This window comes from Crocodylus porosus, unplaced genomic scaffold, assembly GCF_001723895.1.
Source record: "Crocodylus porosus isolate Cpor-Errol unplaced genomic scaffold, CroPor_comp1, whole genome shotgun sequence".
Lineage (NCBI taxonomy): Eukaryota > Metazoa > Chordata > Crocodylia > Crocodylidae > Crocodylus > Crocodylus porosus.
In genome coordinates, this window is record NW_017728911.1 from 19,632,405 (window position 1) to 19,652,445 (window position 20,041).

Below are 20,041 nucleotides of genomic sequence, written 5' to 3' on the forward strand. Positions count from 1 at the left end.
ATGGAGGCATTTCTGGAATTGAAAGTGAATGCCTGTCGTTTACTTGCTTATCGGTTCAGTGAGGACTAACTTGTGAAGATTGAATCAATTCAGCCTCAGGCTTCTTGACTGTCTGTACTTAGCCTTACTGTCTGCTTGTGCTGATGATATTCATGCTGGACAGGAAAGTTAACAAAATAGGACGCAACTTGGAAGGGTTTGCTGAGTGGTCAAATAATTATCTCACACTATCCATTAAAACAGTTAAAAAAAAAAAATTAGGAAAAGACCCCCTTCATCCTGCCAGTTCCTCCCCTCCATAGACATATAACTGGCAGTTTATAACCAGTGATATTAAAGGCTAGTCACAGATCTAATAAATCTTGCATAGACATTTGACTTTTGTCTTTGTATCATGTTGTCTGCTTCTTAAACTGAGTCTTCTGTGTAGACTGATTTGTGGTTTGTAGTGATTGTGTAACATGGGGGATTTTGTTTTGTAGCGAAACTAAGTTGTTATGACTGCTTTCCTCCAGGAACTCATTGGTAATGAGATGTATAACTCATTAGGTTATCCCAGTGAGCAAAATTAACTCACTCACAATGTATATGAAGAGAACGGAAATAAGTTCTCTCAGGATCTGATACCTTCCATAATCTGTAAAACCCGCCTTGGAGCCACAATCTGTTTACCAGGAAAACATTTATATGTACTTTATAGTAATTCCTGGAGAGGAAGTGGAGTAAAACAGTGGTTTTATTTATGCTTTGAAAACAAAAAATTGTGAAGAAGATGCTGCCGAGTGTGGAGCCATGGAAAAAAAGCCCCTTGGCTGGATAGCCAGAAGAAGAGGTCCATACCCACCTTACTCTAAAGCAGTGGTGCTCAGCATTCTAACCCTGCAGGCTTTCTTGTGCAGGTCAGTCTGCAGGCTGGATCTGGCATATGAGATCAGATCATGGGCGTGATCCAGCATGCTGGCCCAGCCATTCAGGCTGGCTTGACTCCATGTGCGCACACTGCTTGATCTCAACATGTTGGATCCAGGTCCCACCATACACCATGATTTACCATGCACTGGATGCAGGTGTCGCAGTGGATGTAGAAGGCCTTTGACACTGTCTTCCACCCCGTTCTCATTAAAAAGCTAGGTGACTGTGGCACTGATGCCTACACAGATGGATTGCTAATTGGCTGAGGGGTCGTACTCAGAGTGGTGGTGGACAGGTCATTTTTGACCTGGAGGGAAGTGGGCAGTGGGGTCCCCCAGGACTCAGTCCTTGGACCCACACTGTTCAATTTCTTTATTAGCGACTTGGATGACGGAGTGAAGAGCAGCCTGTTTAAATTCACAGACGACACCAAGATTTGGGGTGAGGTGGGCACACTAGAAGGGAAGGACATTTTACAGCAGGACCTGGACAGCTTACAGGGGTGGACAAAAGAAAATAGGATGAGATTCAATAATGACAAGTGCAGGGTGCTGCACTTGGGCAGTAAGAACCAGCATCATACCTGTAGGCTGGGGAACTCACTTCTCGAAAGCATGGTGGCAGAAAGAGATCTTGGAGTCATTATTGACTCCAAGATGAACATGGGCTGACAATGCGAGAACGTGGTCAGTAGGGCTAACTATACCTTGTCCTGCACCCACAGATGCATCACAAGCAGGGCCAAGGAGGTGATCTTCCCCCTCTGTGCAACACTGGTCAGGCCGCAGCTGAAGTATTGTGTCCAGTTCTGGGCGCTGCACTTCAGGAAGGATGTGGACAGCATTGAGAGGGTCCAAAGGAGGGCCACTCGCGTGATCCGGGGACAGCAGGGCAGACCCTATGAGGAGAGGCTACGGGGCTGTAACCTGTTCAGCCTTCACAAGAGAAGGCTGAGGGGGGACCTGGTGGCTGTCTATAAACTTACCAGGGGGAACCAGTGGGGTTTGGGAGAGATCTCGTTCTTCCGAGTGCCTCCTGGAGTAACAAGGAATAACAGCCATAAGTTGCTAGAGAGTAGGTTTAGACTAGACATTAGAAGGCACTACTTCATGGTCAGGGCGACTAGGATCTGGAACCAACTTCCAAGGGAAGTGGTGATGGCTCCTACCCTGGGGCTCTTTTAAGAGGAGGCTCGAAGTTTACCTGACTGGGGTCATTTGAGCCCAGTTTTCTCTCCTGCCCACGGCAGTGAGTCGGACTAGAAGATCTACAAGATCCCTTCCGACCTTACATCTATGAATCTATGAATGCAGGACCATATCATCTGACTGCCACGAGTATGGAAATTTGGCAGCAGGGGAGCAGAGATTAATGCTACCATTACTCTCCTGCTGCCTAATTATTTGATTTGTACGGAGACCCACAGGCTGGGTGAAATGGCCTTGCTTCCATGATCTGGCCTGGCAGTCAGTGGTTGAACAGGACCCTTCTCTGATGTATGTAGGATGTGTGTATAAGACAAATCTCCTTTTTGCTACTTTTATACTACTTACTATCCATGCAGCTCAATAGTAGCCTCCCATGTCTTCCCCCAAGTCCTCTTAAATGGGAGAAGATGCCACAATCCACAGTACTCCAGGTAAAGCCTCACCAATGCTGAATATAGTAGAAGAATCACTTCCCTTGATTTGCAAGTGGCACTTCTGTTAATACAACCCAGGGTGCTGTTGGCTTCCCCCCCCCCCCCAACAGTACCCACATTATTGGCTCACATTCTGTTTATGGTTTACTGTAATCCCCAAGTCTTTCCCTGCAGTACTGCCTCTTACTCATTTCCCCAGTCTGTATGTGTGCATGCAGTTATTCCAGCTCAAGTGTAGGACTTTGCTCTTGTCCTTGTTGAATCTCATCTGATTGATTATGGACCATTTCTCCAGTCTATCTAGGTCACTCTCGATCCTAGCCTTATCCTCCATAATATCTGCAACTTTACCTAACTTGGTGTCACCTGCAATTTTGCATGCACTCAGTGTCATCAATCAAATCATTAATGAAGCTGTTAAATGATACCAGGCCAAAGCCAGACCCCTGGGCAACACCACTTGATTAAGCTATTGCTGACTACTTGTCAAGTATGATATCCAACCAGTTGTGTATCCAGAGTACAGTACTTTATTCTAGTCTGTATATCCTTAGCTTGTTAATGAGAATGTTATGGGAGACCATGTCAAAAGCATTGCTAAAGTCAAGGTATACCAAGCCCACTGCTCTCCCCACCCCTCTCCCCCTGCCATGTACAGAGCTTGTCACCTTATCATACAAAGAAATGAGGTTGGTCAGGCATGACTTGCATTTGATGAATCTATGATGGCTCTTCCTGACCACCCTGTTCTCTAAGTGCTTCACAATGGATTCTTTGAGGACCCACTCCATATATAAGCATATTCAAAAATATTTATGTATAATCACACGATAGTTCTTTCACAGGTGAGGACCCTGAAATGGTTTGTCTTGTTTTGTAGTTGGAACCTTACTGAAAAATATTCTCTGGTAAGCTGTATTTAATTATCAAAGGAAGAGGAAAGGAGCCTTGGCAGAGCAACATCTGATATGTTAGGCAATATTTTGAATTTTCCCTATTTTTCCATGTAGAACCAATGCGAGAACCCCCATGATAAACTGTTGGTGGTGGTTACCTTTTTCGTTGTCCAGCCCCCCACTCAAGACTGGATGATTTTCCGAGGTCCCTTCCAGCCCTACTTTCAGGTGGCCTTATGTAGAAATGCACACATCATACACGCACAAAAAAACCCATCATTTAAAAACTTAGAAAAAAATAAACTTTTAAAATGGGATAACCTTGCAGCTTAGCTTTTCTCATTTAAAAATAATTCAATTATTGCTAATTGAAGTTTTAAAATCTATGAATTGCTGTTAAAACTTAGTAAAATGGAATTGTTTATACATGACTGTGTTGCTGAAATGTATCAGGCATTCAAAGAGTATGGTTTCCACAGTGACTCAGTTCACACTCTAGTAATTTTTCAGATGTTTGACAGCCTTCACTTAAGTGATTAACCTCTTCTTCCTACTGATGAAGGAAATATTACAGTCTCCCAAATCTTTTAAAAATAATTAAACCTTTTTTTTAAAGAAACACAGTTAATAGTCTTTAGAAGCTTTAGTCATTTTCAGTTCTAGGGACAGAAATTGCACGTAAACAGATAAAAGTGATCAGAAATTGGTTCACATATGTAATGCAACAGAAGATTAGTACACATAGAATCCATGAGTCGGAAGGGGCCTAGACAGATCATCGAGTCCGACCCCAGCCATGGGCAGGAAGGAGCGCTGGGGGTGACAGGGGTCATAAGACCCCAGCCAGATGTCTATCCAGTCTCCTTTTGAAGATTTCCAGGGAAGGTGAGAGCACCACCTCTTTGGGAAGCCTATTCCAGGCTCTGGCCACCCTTACAGTGAGGTAGTTCTTCCTAATATCTAATTTAAACTTATCCTCCCTCAGCTTGTGACCATTGTTTCCGGTGACTCCAAGGGGGGCCCTGGTGAACAGACTTTCCCCGAGTTCCTGCTGCTGGCCCTTGATAAGGTTGTAGGCAGCCACAAGATCCCCCCTCAGTCTCCTCTTGCAGAGACTGAAGAGATTCAGGTCCCTCAGCCTCTCCTCATAGAGCTGGCCACAGAGGCCCTCAACCATACGAGTGGCCCTCCTCTGGACCCTCTCCAGGCTCTCCACGTCCCTCCTTGAAGTGCGGTGCCCAGAACTGGACACAGTACTCCAGCTGCGGCCTGACCAGCGCCGCACAGAGGGGGAGCAAGACCTCTCTGGACGTGTTAGTGATGCCCCTCTTGATGCATGATAGGGTGCGGTTGGCTCTGCCTAAAGCTTCATCACATTAGCGAGTCATATTCATCCTGGAGTCAATCCTGACTCCAAGATCTCTCTCAGCCTCTGTGCTGCCGAGAGGGTCAGACCCTAACCTGTGACTCTAATGCTGGTTCCCTCTCCCCAGGTGCAGCACCCTGTACTTGTCCTTGTTGAACTGCATCCTGTTCAGATCCGCCCACTTCTCTAACCTATCCAGGTCTGCCTGGATGTGGTCCCTGCCTGCCGGTGTATTCCCTTTACCCTACAGCTTGGTGTCATCAGCAAACTTGAACAGGGTGCTCTCCACACCCTCGTCCAGGTCGCTAATGAAGACGTTGAACAGCACCAGCCCAAGGACCGAGCCCTGGGGGACTCCACTGCCCACACCCTCCCAGGTCAACATCGACCTGTCCACCATCACCCTCTGGGTGCTCCCCTGGAGCCAGTTTGCCACCCATGTGACCGTGCATTCATCGATGCCGCAGTCCCTCATAAACCACTTTCAAATAGGCCAAAACCAGTTTAAGGTAAACCTGGATGGATATAGTATCAAACTTAACTGTTTTAGGTTAAATCAGTTTATTGAACTTCTCTCTCAGATCCCATCCAGATTCAAGTTAATTTACGATCCTCCAGCATCCCAGGATGCTTTGCACTTCCCTTGCAAATCTCTTCCTCGTGGGTGGGTGGGTTAGCCTCACCCGTGCTGGCTGCTCCAGCTGAGCAAGGAGGCGTGCTCTAGGGCCCCCCGGCTTCTGGCCTGAGCCACTGTGGACATGTGGATGCATTTCTGGAATCAAAAGTGAATGTGTGTTCACTTGCTTATCAGTTCTATTTACACAGCTTAGACTAACCTGCAATAGTTTAATTGATTCAGCCTTGAGCTTTTTGACTGTCTATACGTAGCTGGGGTCTGCATAGAAACCTCTTTCAAGGAGGACATTTGTTACAGCACAAAGCTTAAAATACTTAATAAGTTTAAAAACAAAGTAGTAAGCAGGTTGTTTATTAAAGTATTTTGTTCTGAAGTTTCAGCAGCAGTTTGAAGAACTGAAAGATATGAAGGTAATAGCTGTGATTTATTTGCATAGGTATGAATAGTGCCCTTTAAGAATTCATTAGGGTTATATGTTTGTAGGATTGGGGACTGACTGTGAAGTTCTGGAATTGAAATTGTATTCTTTAAACCTGTGGTGTTTCAAGGTGTTTGTTTGTTATTAGAGGTGCACCAATACATTGGTCCACTGTTGGAACGGCACTGATATAAAAAAAAAATTGACTGTATCAGAAATCAGCTTTTTTTTTGCTTTGTATGGCCAATTAATGTGGCCAGTTAAAAGCCCTGTGCATGCATGCATGCAGCTTCAGTGCAGCAGTAAGCGGCGAGGAGCACAGCCTGGCAGTGTGGAGAACTGTGTCCAGCTGGCAAGTCTGTTGTGGTAGAAGGGGAGTGGAGAGGGAAGGGGTATGTGGGGGTGCAGATTGAGGCTCCCATGATGAGGTTAGGAGTGAGGCTGGGGCAAGCACTGTACAGCTGGTGCAGGGCAGAGCCATGGCTTATCCAGGGGACGCAGGGAGGGGGGGCGGCTCCTGCTGCTGCACACACCTTGGGAGGGCATGGCGGGGTGTGCCCCCAGATCTGTGCAGGGTGGGGTGGGCTGCTGCTGTGGGCTGGGGCTATGCTGACCTCTTCCCAGTGGGAGCTGGGCTGAGCTCTGCTTAGGCTGGGCAGTGGTGGTGCTGGGAAAAAGGGGCTGGGGGGGGGCTGCGGTGAATTATGGGGTGGCTGTAGTCCTCCTCCCAGTGCTGCTGCCTGCCTTGAACTCAGCCCAGCCTAGCCCCACACCTGGAAGAACCTGGCACAGCCCCGGCCTCAGCCCACAGCAGCAGCTCCCCCACTACACCCCGTGCACAGATGTGGGGGCACACGCCTCCATGCCTTCCAGGAGTCCACACTATGGTGGGAACTGCCTCCCCCCATGCCCCAGCCAGATGAGCCCCAGCCCCACTCTCTCCCTTACTGCAGGGGCCTCAATCTGCTCCCCCCATACACCTTCCCTTTCCCCTCCCCTTCTACCACAACAGACTACCAGCTGCTCTTCAAGCTGCTGGGCTGTGTATCGGAAATTGGATTGGTATCAGCTGATATGCCTCCTTAAAAATCAGCTATCAGTATTGGTCCAAAAAATTAGTGCACCCCTATTTATTATAGGATTAGATGGTGGGTTGTTGGTCTGAGGAAAGAATTGGTTGATCATGCTTGCTAGTGAAATATTTCCAATTTTTTTTCAAAAAGCAAAAGTTAATATGGCAAAGTTTCTTCATAGTCCATTGTCCTCTAGCAGATAGCCATAGTGAAAAGCATATCTTCTGATCTTGAGCAAAGTGACTGCTTTAGTACATTTACAGATTAAACAGGGATTTTCTAAGGGCACTCGGATGATGTCAGGTGAAGCTGTGTTTGGAAACTTATAGACGACATTATATTATCTATTTCTGATTTTTACTTTGTGCTTTCGGACTCTTTAGAATAACAGTTAAGAAGTTTATACATGGATGGGGCATGCAGGTGATGCATAGTTCCAGCCAGACAGTACAAATTATTCTTGTTTGTTTTTCATAAATACCAAGCATTTAAAATTTTTGGCCTGCAGTGTATTAGCAGTGTAGCTGAAGATGTATGCAGTTGCAGCACATATTAAGTTGTTCTAAACAAACAGGAAAGGAAGAAGGATTACAAATGTGAAAGAGTAGCACAGGCACATTAACTTTGTTCACTACATAAGACAAAACTGTCCATAGAGAACTTGTCTTGGGGTTGAACTTTTATATGAGGAAGCTGGAAAGTCCCAAACAGTTTCTTTTGTTATTACCAGGTGTAACTTTGGGTATAGTTGCTGCCATTATTAAATGGCTCATGATCTGCACCTATGCCTGAATGATTCAGGATCTGGATTCATAAAATGAAATTAGTGCTTCATCATTATTATTTTTTAGTTCCTGGCTCCTGTATATTGACAGATGTAATATTTTCTCAGAAACTGAGACTAAAGAAATACAGAATGAATTCCACTGTGACGTGTACTGGATCTAAAATACTATGGCTAGATTTTTATGTTTTCATTAAAAAGATTAATAATTATGGTTCTGGGGGTCCCTGGGTTTTTGAAATAAGTAATAGTTCTACCATATTCAGAATTTTAAAATTGGCCAGGGTATTTTATTTTTGGAATCATTAGTCATTGCTTCTACTAGAATACAGAACTTGGGTGTATGTCTGCTCTTATGACCCTATAAAGTGGTCTGTAAAATCCTTTGCAACGAAATTGTCCCTTTTGCTAGTATGGATGAGTAATCATATATAGTATTCAAGGTTTGTAGAACGTGGGTATACTGTGCAAGTGCTAAGATATTTAGGACAATCAGTATAGATTGGTAAATATCTAAATAAAACATCTCTACTTAAGGCCAATAAAAATGATTTTTTAAGTATATCAGGAACAGAAGATACACATACATTCCTAAATAGGGATAATGAAATTATGAATAATGTTGTACAAAAGACAGGTATGTTCAATGGATATTCTGAAAGACACTAGATGACATAGCTTTCCATGCTAATGACATTTTATTCAAACTAACTTGGATTCAACTGCTGACATCATTTCATGGAAAATAATTCTCATCAGGTAAGTTTGTTGCAACTTGCTGATTAAACTAAATGGTTGATAAAGTTTGAACTGGTTACATTTTTCTGACAGCATAGTTTTCTTTTGGAAAATAATTATTTGTTGTAGTTGAAACATTTAGTAGGAAATAGGTAAGTTGTTGGTCAATGTAACGGACTCGGGCAGGAGCCCTGTTATTTAGGCAAGGTCGGGCAGGACTGACCCAACAATGAACCCTGACAGGTGGAGGAAATTACACATCCGAGACAGGATTGGGTGATTAGCCCGCCAAAACCAGCATAAAGCTGGCGGTGGGGGATTGACTGATTGCCTTTGGGCACTAGAAGACAGACCAGGAGTTACCTAGACTTCAGAGAGAAAAGAAAAAGCTAGACCTGCAATCTAGGACGCTGGGGGCGTGGAACTGTAGGAGACTCGGTGGGTTAGCCGTAAGAGAGATTACCACTCTGAGAATCCTAGCTGCACTGGTGAGTGCAGGAAAATATTGAGGTGCCAGGAGGCGGATCTGCCAGGAGCCTAGAAAGAGAGGGATAGCATCCCTCAAATAAGGTGTGGGGAGGTAGGAGCTAACCTCAAGCCCTGACCCCGTCGGGACAATCAATGGAAACAGCGAGATGGACTGTGAGAGAGCAGCAGGGGGCTACTCCTGGCACAAGGCGCCTGCAGAGAATGAGAGACACAAAGAGCGCATATCAGTAACGAGACAATTAATGGCAGAGACTATTCACAAAGTATCTATAAGGTACCCAGCGCAGAGATTCCTCATGTGTAACACAGGCTTCCCTTGCTAATGAAGTAATTAGTGAGATTACTGTAACTGTACCACTTTTATTTTGGAAAATAAAATAGCACTGTGAGCACTTAACACCAGGATGGCGTTTATCTATCCCCAAACATCAAAAAGCACTGATCTCCTTTCTTTTCTTCCCAATCCATGTCATAGCAGGCAAGTACAGAGGAGAGATGAAGCTAAGATTGCCCAACACGCTCACAGTCAAGCATATAAAATAAGAATCAAAATATTTTATTTTAATATACTGAAAATATATTTAATATATCTATGAAAGAAATTCAGTTAATAGTCCAAATAAAATTGTTGACTGTATTGAAATCATGGAGTCAGAACAGTATGGCTGGAAGTGAACTTGGGAGGTCATCTAGTCCAATTGCCTGCTCAAGGCAGGACCATCCCTGTCTAAGCTGTTTGAGAAAGTGTTTATCTAATCTGCTCTTAAAACTTCCAAGAATGGCGATTCTTCCATCTCTTTAGGTAGCCTGTTCCAGTAGTTAATCAGTGTTCTGTAAGGTCAAAATACCGTGTTGTTTTGATGTTAATCCAAAATGTAACTTTCAAATTTCATTCAGTGGGAAATGTCAGAATTCTGTTGTTTTCTCTTACAACAAAGCAGATTAACCAAAACAAAACCCCTAAAAACCCAGAAGTCAAAGTTATGGAATTTCTACCAACATGGAATTCTAGGTTTCATCAAGGCCTCATGAAGCTGACAGTAATGTATCTGGCTTTTTGGAAGGCATTTGATGTAGTGTTTTCCGTGATGCTATGCTGAAAAAAATAACAGTAATGGGAACTAGCACAGTGCATATCAAATTGATTAACAGCTGATTCAGTAATAGATACAAAAAGTACTTAGAAATATCTTCATTTGCTAGCAGGTGTTTTAGTGAGGACTGACATTCTTTTAGTTTTTGTCCCAGTGCTATTGAGTATCTATATTTCCTTCAAAATAATTGATAGTTATTTCTGAATAAAAGTTGTAGACAATTAAAATCTTTGATATTCTGTTAAATATTTATGAAGGTAGATCAGCTCTACAGAGCAGTCCCAGTTGCTAATAAGCTAGGCTCGTTTGAAAAACACTCAAAGAATTAGGCTAGCTCTTGTTATACCAACTAATATTACTTCATTTTTTTTCTGTGTTCCTCAGGTACAGGTTGTCTCTTGTCACTTTACTTAAGTTGCAGGCACTTTCTGAAATAAACCGTTGCCTTGTTGTAATTTGTACAGTGACTAGCACCTAATAGAGGTCTGTCTGTAACTCGAGACCATTTCTCCTACCACAGTACAATAATGATAAAAAAATATACAGGCAGGACGGGGGGACTACTTCAGAAAAAAATATTTTGGCATCGTGGTGAATAATCAGGCGGACGTGAGCTCTCAGTGCAATGCTGTGCCTAACAGGGATAACATGTTTGGATGTATAAAGGGGGTATATTATGTAAAAGGAGAAAGTGACTTCCTTGCCTTTGTATACAGAGTTGTTGAGACAGTTAAGGCTACCAGCTGTGTTCATTTCTGATATCCACACTATCTAGAAGGTGTCAAAGAACTGGAAAGAGTTTGGAAAGAATAGCAAGAGGTCTAGAAAACTGCCTGATTGGTGCTGACTTAGGAAGCTCTATTTAGCTCATGAGAGAGAGGGACAAAAAGATGACTTAATGACTTAAGCTCATGCATGGAGAGAGAAAGTCTAGAATTATAAAGCTCTTTTATGTAGCAGACAAAGAATCACTGTCTGGATATTGATGCTATATGAATTCAGGTTGCAGAGGAGGCAGAATTTTTTAACAGTTTTGAATAATTAATACTTGGAACAGTTTACTAAGGGATGTAGCTAAATTCCCATAATTTGAAGGTCCAGATCATGACTGGATAATTTTTAAATTCTAACTCAGCTACAATTTGTGGCATTTGTGCTGAGTACGTGGGGATCTGACGGCCTTGGCCTCCCTTGGGAAGAGGTGTAGGGTGACCACCCGTCTGTAATTGGATGGGACAGTCCTGAAATGGGAGATCAAGTCCCAGTCCCAGGCTGCATGACTCCATGACAGCATTTGTCCTGGATTTCCAGTATCATGCAGGGATCCAGGTTTTCAGTTCACTGCAGGAAATGGGGGGTTTCCCCTTACAGTTACAGCCTGCAACGGGCTGCAGGGAATAGGATGCAGGGGCACCACATGCACGTGTGCATGCGCACACGTACACGTGGCCAAAAATAAAGCCTGAGGCAGTGGTGGGGAGCAGTTAGCCCAGTTGCCTGCAGATAAGTCTGTATGGGAGAGGTGGGGCAGATTGAGGCCTCACTTTGAAGGAGGGAGGAGGCAGGCCCCTCCCCTCAATCCCCATCAAAAATAAAAGTTGGCACTTGTGAGCTGTGGAATTTCTTGGTAAAATGTTTGTGTCCTGTCATAGAACTGGCCACACTGGATGATCATATTGCTCCTTCTGTTTATAAAAATTAGTGAAAAAAGTGATGGTATGGGCTTCCAAAACTCTTGCAGGAACTAGGAAAGAGTCCTCTTTTTTTGTCTTTCTCTGAGTCATTTCCTTCTGTGCAGTATCGGGGCTTGGAAACTTTATGAATAGGCCACAGGTCTTAACTGGTGTGTAGCAGCTTGCATGATTCAAAGCTAAGAAGAATCTTGTGATCTGCAAAATGAATTGCCAAAAAAGAGTGTTCCCTCATTGATCCACAGTTGAACCCATGGACATGTGGCTTTCTTCCATCCTCATTCCACTGTGTCCCCATCTCTGGAAATATCTGGTGTGATAATATAAAGTTGGGGACATTGAGTGCTTTTAAAGACTGAAGGACAAAAAGTTAGTTAAGTCCATTCATTGTGACTTAGATGCATGTGATCTGTACCTGGAATTCCATATTTTTCTTTTCTAGTGTAAAACTTTTAAACAAAGGTAGCAGTTTTGCAGTTTTTAAAAGTCTAGGTCATATAATTCAACCAGAATTTACAGCAAAGACAGAGATGAATACTTCAAAAATAGTAAAAATTTGCTATATTGTAAATCTTAGCTTTGGATGATAATGTGCACAGTATCTGTTCAAATTGTCTAAGTCTCAAAAGAATTGTTTTAATTAAATCCTTTAGAAAACATAATCCTGGCTAATATAAAAAACATTTTTCTTTTTCTATATTTTCTGTACTGAACTTGCATTTTGCTGAAGTAATTCTAATATGAAATTAATATATTTTTTGTGCATAGGAAATACATTTTCTCATATGTATGGCTTTTCTCAGTGGATTAGAATGGTGTTTGAGTTCATGGTAGACATTTTAATTTACAACGATATCTGTTATCTGGAACTTCAGATGGTATTCTAATGCAGTATGTAAGAGTCAAGTTTTGATGTTGTGTGTATTGAAGAGTATGCTATTAATAAGGAGGAATCACTGATATTTTACTTGTTTTTACATTGCAGTTTGCTAGGATTTGGATCCCTGATCCTGAGGAGGTCTGGAAGTCAGCAGAACTTCTCAAAGACTATAAACCGGGGGATAAAGTCCTCCATCTTCGACTTGAAGAAGGCAAGGTACATTTGTCAGGACATTATTGTTTTTAGCTACTGGATGCAGCCTATTGTATACTGATATTAAAGACCACACTTTCAAAATGTGTCCATATTTATGAACTTTAAGTACAGTTATTTGTACTTAGTCTTTGAGCACCATTGCTTACATGTAATAGGAATTTGTATAAGTGCCTTGTTACATCTTACGGTGCAAGCCACACAAACGTTCATCAGTGTTAATGCTAGCTCAAGTTTGGAGCAGTCACACTTCGGGCCTGGAGGACTGAAAGGTAAGAATCTCCCAACCTCCCATTCCGAGCTTCCCCTCTGCCCCACGTCCCTGCCTACTTGTATCTGCTTGACTGCTGTCCCAGGGGAGCAGGCAGGGAAGGGTAACCTACCTACCCAGCCACCACTGCAGGTTCTTAGGGCTGAGCCTGCCCAGAGAGTCTTAGGATGGCAGCTGGGCATACAGATTAACCCTTCCCTGCCTGCTCCCCCAGGACAGACAGCACAGGCAGCCACAAGTGTGTGTGTGTGTGTGTGTGTGTGTGTGTGGGGAGGGGGGCGGGGAGGTAGACTCAGCAAGTATCTGGTGTGCTGTGGGAGGGTGGGGCAGTGGGCCCAATCCAGGTCAGCAGGGGAGGGAGGTGAATGGGATTTTTATACAAAGGTGTAGTACTGCAGTCCAAATCTGGCTCAGGGCACTGGGTGAATAGAACTTACTTTTAGAAGACACCTTTTCATTTGATTTTTCTTGTATGCTTTCTAATTTCTTTTCTATCTTTTTCTCCTCCCCCAGGGTTTAATTACTGAACTGGGTTGTGGGTGCTTTGGGCTAGTGGTTAGACCACCAGAAGAGGGACAAAAAGAAGGAGAGTCTGAAATGTAAGCTCAATCCTCGGGAAATCCAGGGGTAAGGTCCAAACTGCAAGCAGTCAGAGTTCTGGAGTTGGAGGCCGAATGACCAAATCCAAGGGAAAATCCAGAAACTAGAGTTCAGGAGCAGTCCACACAGGGCTGGGAAGCCAGGAGTACTAGATCACAGAGGACTGACAGGGTGGACCGTCAGCAGAAACTGTTGGCACAGCTTCAGCTCAGTGGGGAAGCTGCTCACCTGGCAGGCAGTCAGGACTCCCAGACAGTGGCCAGAAGGGACAGACATTCAAAAAGCCTGGGCCTGAATTGATTCAGGCTTTGCAGGTTAGTCTAACCTGCCTGGATTGGATCAGTTTGCAATTGTACAACATTCCCTCTGGACTGAGGAAATGCAGGTACAGGCCTGCAGTGGCTCAGGCTACAAGCCAGGGGGGTGCTAGAGCGTTCCTCCTTCCCTTCCTCAGTGCTGAGCTGAGGGGGCGTGTGGCCAGGCCCCTGCAAGACCTCTGATTAGCAAGGGTTTTAAACACCCACTCTGCATATAGCATCCCAGGTTTTTCCCCACTCTCTGCTAAAGGGGTGGGAGTGTTGCCAACCCCCAGCCCCAAGTTAGCACTGTGAGGCAAAATAGGGATGTGCAGTGCGTGTATCTGTTGATGATACTGAGCTTTTCAATCTCCCTCTCCCTGCTTCTTCATACTGTCTGCGAATGTGACAGGCAGCGGAGCTAGCAGGGGGCTGATAACATGGAGTTTATCAGCCCATCAACAAAACAAAAGCACCTCTCATTAGTTCTTCTTAAACAGCTTTTTCCGAGGAAGAATAGAGAGACATTACCATCTGACCTGTTGATTAGCTCCAAAAAGCCCTAAGCAGACACTGTTCTGTCTGCCTTTCCCTGTGAAATTAGAGACACAGGCAGGCAAATCTCATGATTAGCTAGCATACTACATGCCTAAGGTCTGTGGGGTTGAGGTCATGTTGTGGAAGATGAGCAGGAGGGAGGTGGGGATCCTTGCTTGAGCAGTGAGGGAGGTGGGGAAGCATGGGGGGAAGCAAGGCAGACTGTCGGAGCCCTGGCTAGGGACCAGAGGGCGGGGCCAGTCCTGTTCTCTGGAGCATAGAGCCCTACCCAGGGCTGCAAAGCAGCTGGGATGTTGGGGGACTCTGGTTTAATTTAAGCCAGCAAGGGGTCTGGGACAGACATTGCATAAACTGGTTTGACCCAAACCAGTTAAGTCTGATACTACATTCAACCAGGTTTATCTTAAATCAGTTTCAGCCATTTTGAAACTGATTTATGTGCACTGAACTTGTGTTCTGTTGCAGGTTTAAACCAGTTTCTGATCACTTAAACCAGATTATGTGTAATGTCTGTCCCTAGCCCTGAAGTCATTAGCTGGGTTACAGCTACAAAGCCCTACGTGGGTGTGGCCCACTAGGCAGTTAGCCTAGACTGGGTGGCCTGTTGAAGCCTCTGCCTGTTGCATTGCTGTCTTATGTTTATTTGCCAAATAGCGAAGTGTCAAAGATAGTAAAGCACTGGAACAGGTTACCCAGAGAAGTTGTGGGATTTCCATCCTTGGAGGTTTTTAAGACCTGGCTAGATAAAGCCTTGGTTGGGATGATCTAGTTAAGTATATAGTTTGATCAGGGAGTTGAAGTAGATGATCTCCTGAGGTCCCTTCCAACCCTAATTTTCTATGATTCTGTATAGCCCCTGGCTGGGTCCTGCCACGTGTAGCATACACTGGCCCTAGCCCCATGTGCTGTATGCAGTGCACGGAGCCTACCTGTCTGGGGTTTGACACCCCTGCCCTAAATGAAATCCTAACCTGGGTTTGACATTTAGTTGCTCTGTAGACAATGCTACAAGAATTATAGTTGCAAGTCAGAAATAAATAGCAGAAGCAGTTTAATTAAAAAAATTAAAATAGATGTTAGGAGGTGAGCATAAAATGAAGAGACCATATACTATATATAGAAATGGTAATGGCCAAATAGAAAATTAATATATTTCTTTTAATCATCCATTAATTTCATTCAAGCAATTTAAATGTATTTAAAAGGATTACTTCACTAGATGAGACAGTAGTGACAATATGTTAATATAAGATCAACTTTTGGAAACTAAATGTCTAGTGAAGTTAGTTGAGAGGGGTTTTTTGTTTGTTTTTAATTTCTCCCTTCTTTTTTCCACTTAGTAGCTTAGATCCTACTTTTACAACTTTAGAAAGGAAAATTGCACAAAAATGAAGAGGTTGGAAAGAACTTAAAAAGAACTATAAAAGTGTATACGAGTGTATACAAATCAAAAGGAGTACTGAATGGGTCCAATAAAACCCCTGCATTAAGGGTGGGCAATTATTTTGAGTGGAGGGCCACTTAACAAGTTTTCACAAGCTGTTGGGGGCTGCGAACAGCCTGACCTCCCCTCCTGCTGCTGTTGCCAGGCAGCTGGGGCTGCATGCCATGGGGAGAGTGTGTGTGTGTAGGGGGGATCCCTACACCCACACCCTGCCCAGATGAGCTCCCCACTCATGCTGCCCCTCTGGGTGCAGGCTCTGCATTGCGGTCCCACTTCCACCCAGCCACAACTCCAGCCCTACCACTTTTCTACCTGCTGCCCTGAGCGAGCAGTTTCTGGCTGCAGCACGAGCCCTGCTCAGAAGCTGCTGGCTGGGCAGAGCCCTTCCTCTCACAAGGGTGGGAGTGAGACCCAACAGGTTATGTTGGGGGGTTGTACACATGAGCACCTTGCTCCCATCCTCATGGGTGGAAAGCCTGGGCAGGGTGCAGTTCACTGGGGGGCACCACAAGCTGGATGAAAGTGCCTGCTTGGCTGGATATAGCCCACAGGCTGGATTTTGCCCACCCCTGCCCTACATGGTTTAGTAGTAGAGTTAAGGAGACTGTGCAAGGCAAAAAAGATATCCTTCAAAAAAATGAAAGGGGTGTCCAAATGAGGAAAGCTCATAAATTCTGGCAGGTCATATGTAAAAGTAAAATAAGACGGGCCAAAAAAGAGTTTGAGGAGCATCTAGCAAAAGATGCTGGTATTGATTTTAGACTTTTTTAAAATACATCAAAAGCAGGAAGCTAGCACAGACACCAGTGAAACTACTAGATGACCACATTGTTAAAGGTGCATTCAGGGGTGACAAGACTAGCAGAGAAGCTAAACTGATGAAAAAAAAATCATTTTTAATGCACAAGGTTCTGGGAAAATTCCCACACCGGATTGGGCTTTCCTAGTGGTAATTCTGAAGAGTTGGATCATGCTGAAATGACAACAGAAGCGGTTATAGAACAGATTGATAAACTGAATATTAATAAGTCATTGGGATCAGATGGCATTCACCCAGCAGTTCTGAAAGAACTCATAGGTGAAATTACAGAGCTATTGGCAATAGTATGTAACTTATTACAGTCTCTGTAACAGAGGCCTGGCAGGTTGCCAATATAACCCCCATCTTTAAAAAGGGCTCCAGAGGTGATCCTGGGAACTATATACCAGTGAGTCTCATTTCCATCCCTGGCAAGTTGGTAGAATCTATAATAAAAAATAAAATTGCAGTCAGATAGGAAACCTGGGGAAGAGTTACCATGGTTTCTATAAAGGGAAATCCTGCCATATCAATATCCTGAAGTTCTTTGAGGGTGTTAACAAGGATGTGCACAAGGGGAAACCAGTTGACATAAACTTTTTTAAAATCCAAATATGGTTTTCAAGTTTGTTTGTTTTTTAAGGCTTTAAAAATTGTGTTGCTATGGGATATAAGGGAAGGTTTTTTTCATGGAATGAAAGATGAGAAGCAAAGGGTAGGGCTAAATGGTCCTTTTTCAGGATGGAGGGAGGTCAAAAGTGGAGCCCCCACTATGCTGGGCCAAGTCTTTGGAGAGGAGCTGTATAAAGAGCTCAATAAGCTCAGTGGCAGAAGCGTGGCAAATGAACTTGTCAACAAGTTAAAAGGAAAGATAACCACAGTTACACATACACAGTGCTGAGTTCTGAAATATGTGTTACCACTGAGGAAAGAGATCTTGGAGTCATAGTAACTAGTTCTCCAAAAACATCAGTTCAGTGTGCAGTGGACAGTAAAAAAGTCAGTAAAATGATGGGTATTCTTAAGAAGAGCATTGAAAACAAAACAAAACGTCATGATACTATATAAATCCATTGCACGTTTAAAACTAACATGGAAAAGTAACGTTTTTTTTCAGCTTTTAGTTTATTTGTGGAACCCATTACCTTTGAAAGTGGTAGAGGCAGATAGTCTAGCCAGGGTCAAAAAGGGACTAGAAAAATTCATGGGCTGGGCTGGCCTGTGGGCTAGCTCTGGGTTGTGGGTCCGGTCTCTGAATCTGATCCGGCCCACAGACTGGCCCTGCACCCCCATTCAGTTCATGAAGCTGGATGAGTTTGGCTCCCCTCCTCCAAAGCATCCATTCCCACCACTGGCACAAACAAAATATTGAGCTAGATGGACTATTGATCTGACCTACTATGGCACTTGTTATGCTCTTATGTTTTGTGTCTATAGTAATGAAATAGAGTGGATTACATATGTAGAATGGATTCTAAATGCAGTGTATTCCTTGTATGTAGTTTGATCCTTTGACACTTTCATAGATCAATATTGATGGAAACTGAAAATAGCTTTACCATTCTAGAAAGAGTCACAAATTTGCATGTGCTGTCTACCTAGGTGTTGCCATCTTCTCATCATACTTAAAACAGCATAATTTACATTAATCAAATCAAATTATATTGGAAAAAGGAAGTGCCAGTTTCAGATAGACTTTACTGTTAGATTTACATTTGGTTAGCTTTTCTTTGTATAGTGAGAACTCTTCATATGTAAATTATTTTAAGGAATATTATTTCTGGATTATATATTCCTCATAGTATTTAGTCTCTCAACATTCTCACACAGTACTAATATATGATAATAGGATAGTGAAATTGAATAAAAACTCAAGTGAATTACCATCTTTTTCTGTCTTTTAAAGGGAAAAAAGGTTAAAAACTAAATTAAATTTTAAAAAACATGTGTTGTATTCCCATCTAAAGTGTTTTAGCAAGACATGTAAGAGAGGGTTTGGTTTTTTTTCTTTAAATGATAATTTTTTTACATCTACTTGCATCTTTTTTTAAAGTCTAGCTCTGTATAAGAAATTCGTAGCAGGAAATTTTCAGTTAACTTTTTAGAGAAAGCATTACTAGCAGAAAGTAATAGAGAGGGTAAATTAAGTAAATAAAAAATGTAACCAACTCAGTGGTTGATTAGAGAAGAAAAGAGATTTGAGAGACCAACTAGAAGGATGAGCCGATGGTGAGACACCTGGAAATACTTGTTTTCATGTAGTGTGTTTCTATTTGATTTACAGGACCTAGAGTATTGTCTTGATCCTAAGACAAAGGAACTACCCCCCCTGCGAAACCCTGACATACTTGTTGGTGAAAATGATCTCACAGCGCTCAGTTATCTCCATGAACCTGCAGTTCTGCACAACCTCAAAGTTCGATTTATTGACTCAAAACTTATTTATACATATTGCGGTAAGTATGTTCATTGCAAGCAATGAAAATCTACTGAAATGGCCATGGGTAAGGAAATGGAAGGTATTGATATGTCACCATGAGCATAAATCAAGTTAGATCTTTCCATTAATTCTAAGGCATTTGGAAATCTCATGATAAGAGGCCCTGCTTTGAGTATTAATAACACTAAAAAGTATTATTAAAAACATAAGGTTCAGAGTAAATCTATTTCACATTTCTGTCCCTTTTGATTCCCAAAGAGCTCTGTTTAAGATGTACTAGCAAACTGCCCATCAAGAATGATCGATGGGCCAGCATGGATGGAGCCCAGCCTCCAGCCCTGCACCCCCACTCCTTTCGGTCCTCATTTGGTCCTGTTCCTCCCCATTGGCCAGCGTGGTGGGCCTGACCCAGTTCCTCCCCATCCGCCTCCCGGCGCAGCAGGCCTGACCCTGTTTCCCTCCCCCGACCGGCACAGCAGGCCCAACCCCGTTTCTGCCTCTGCTGGTGTGGGTGGCCCGACCCCATTCCTCCCCCCTGCCAGTATGGCAGGCCTGACAGTGCTGGCCTCGCCTCCATCCTCTCTTGTCTCCACCAGCATAGTGGTACTCCACTGCACTGCCACTGCCTCCTGTCCAGAATGCTCTTGCAGCACACTGATTGGCTGCTGAGACAACCACTCAGAGTGCGAATAGTGTTATGGACAGACTAAGGCTTTTATGGTTAGTACTAGCAATTGCCTGTCAAGAATGACAGGCGGAAGGTGCAGGTGGAGACAGGGGCCTGTATCTGGTTCCCCACC

General features: G+C 43.6%; 1 protein-coding gene across 10 annotated transcripts in view; it reads left to right on the plus strand.

The window, feature by feature from the left end:
* The window catches only part of MYO5A (myosin VA), a 193,418-nt gene that overhangs the window by 49,995 nt on the left and 123,382 nt on the right, over positions 1-20,041 (plus strand). For all 10 annotated transcript variants that reach the window (XM_019533553.1, XM_019533557.1, XM_019533559.1 and 7 more), the window contains exons 2-3: positions 12,726-12,836; positions 19,086-19,257. In XM_019533553.1, coding sequence (XP_019389098.1) covers positions 12,726-12,836; positions 19,086-19,257 — 283 coding nt within the window. The remainder of the gene's footprint in view (positions 1-12,725; positions 12,837-19,085; positions 19,258-20,041) is intronic.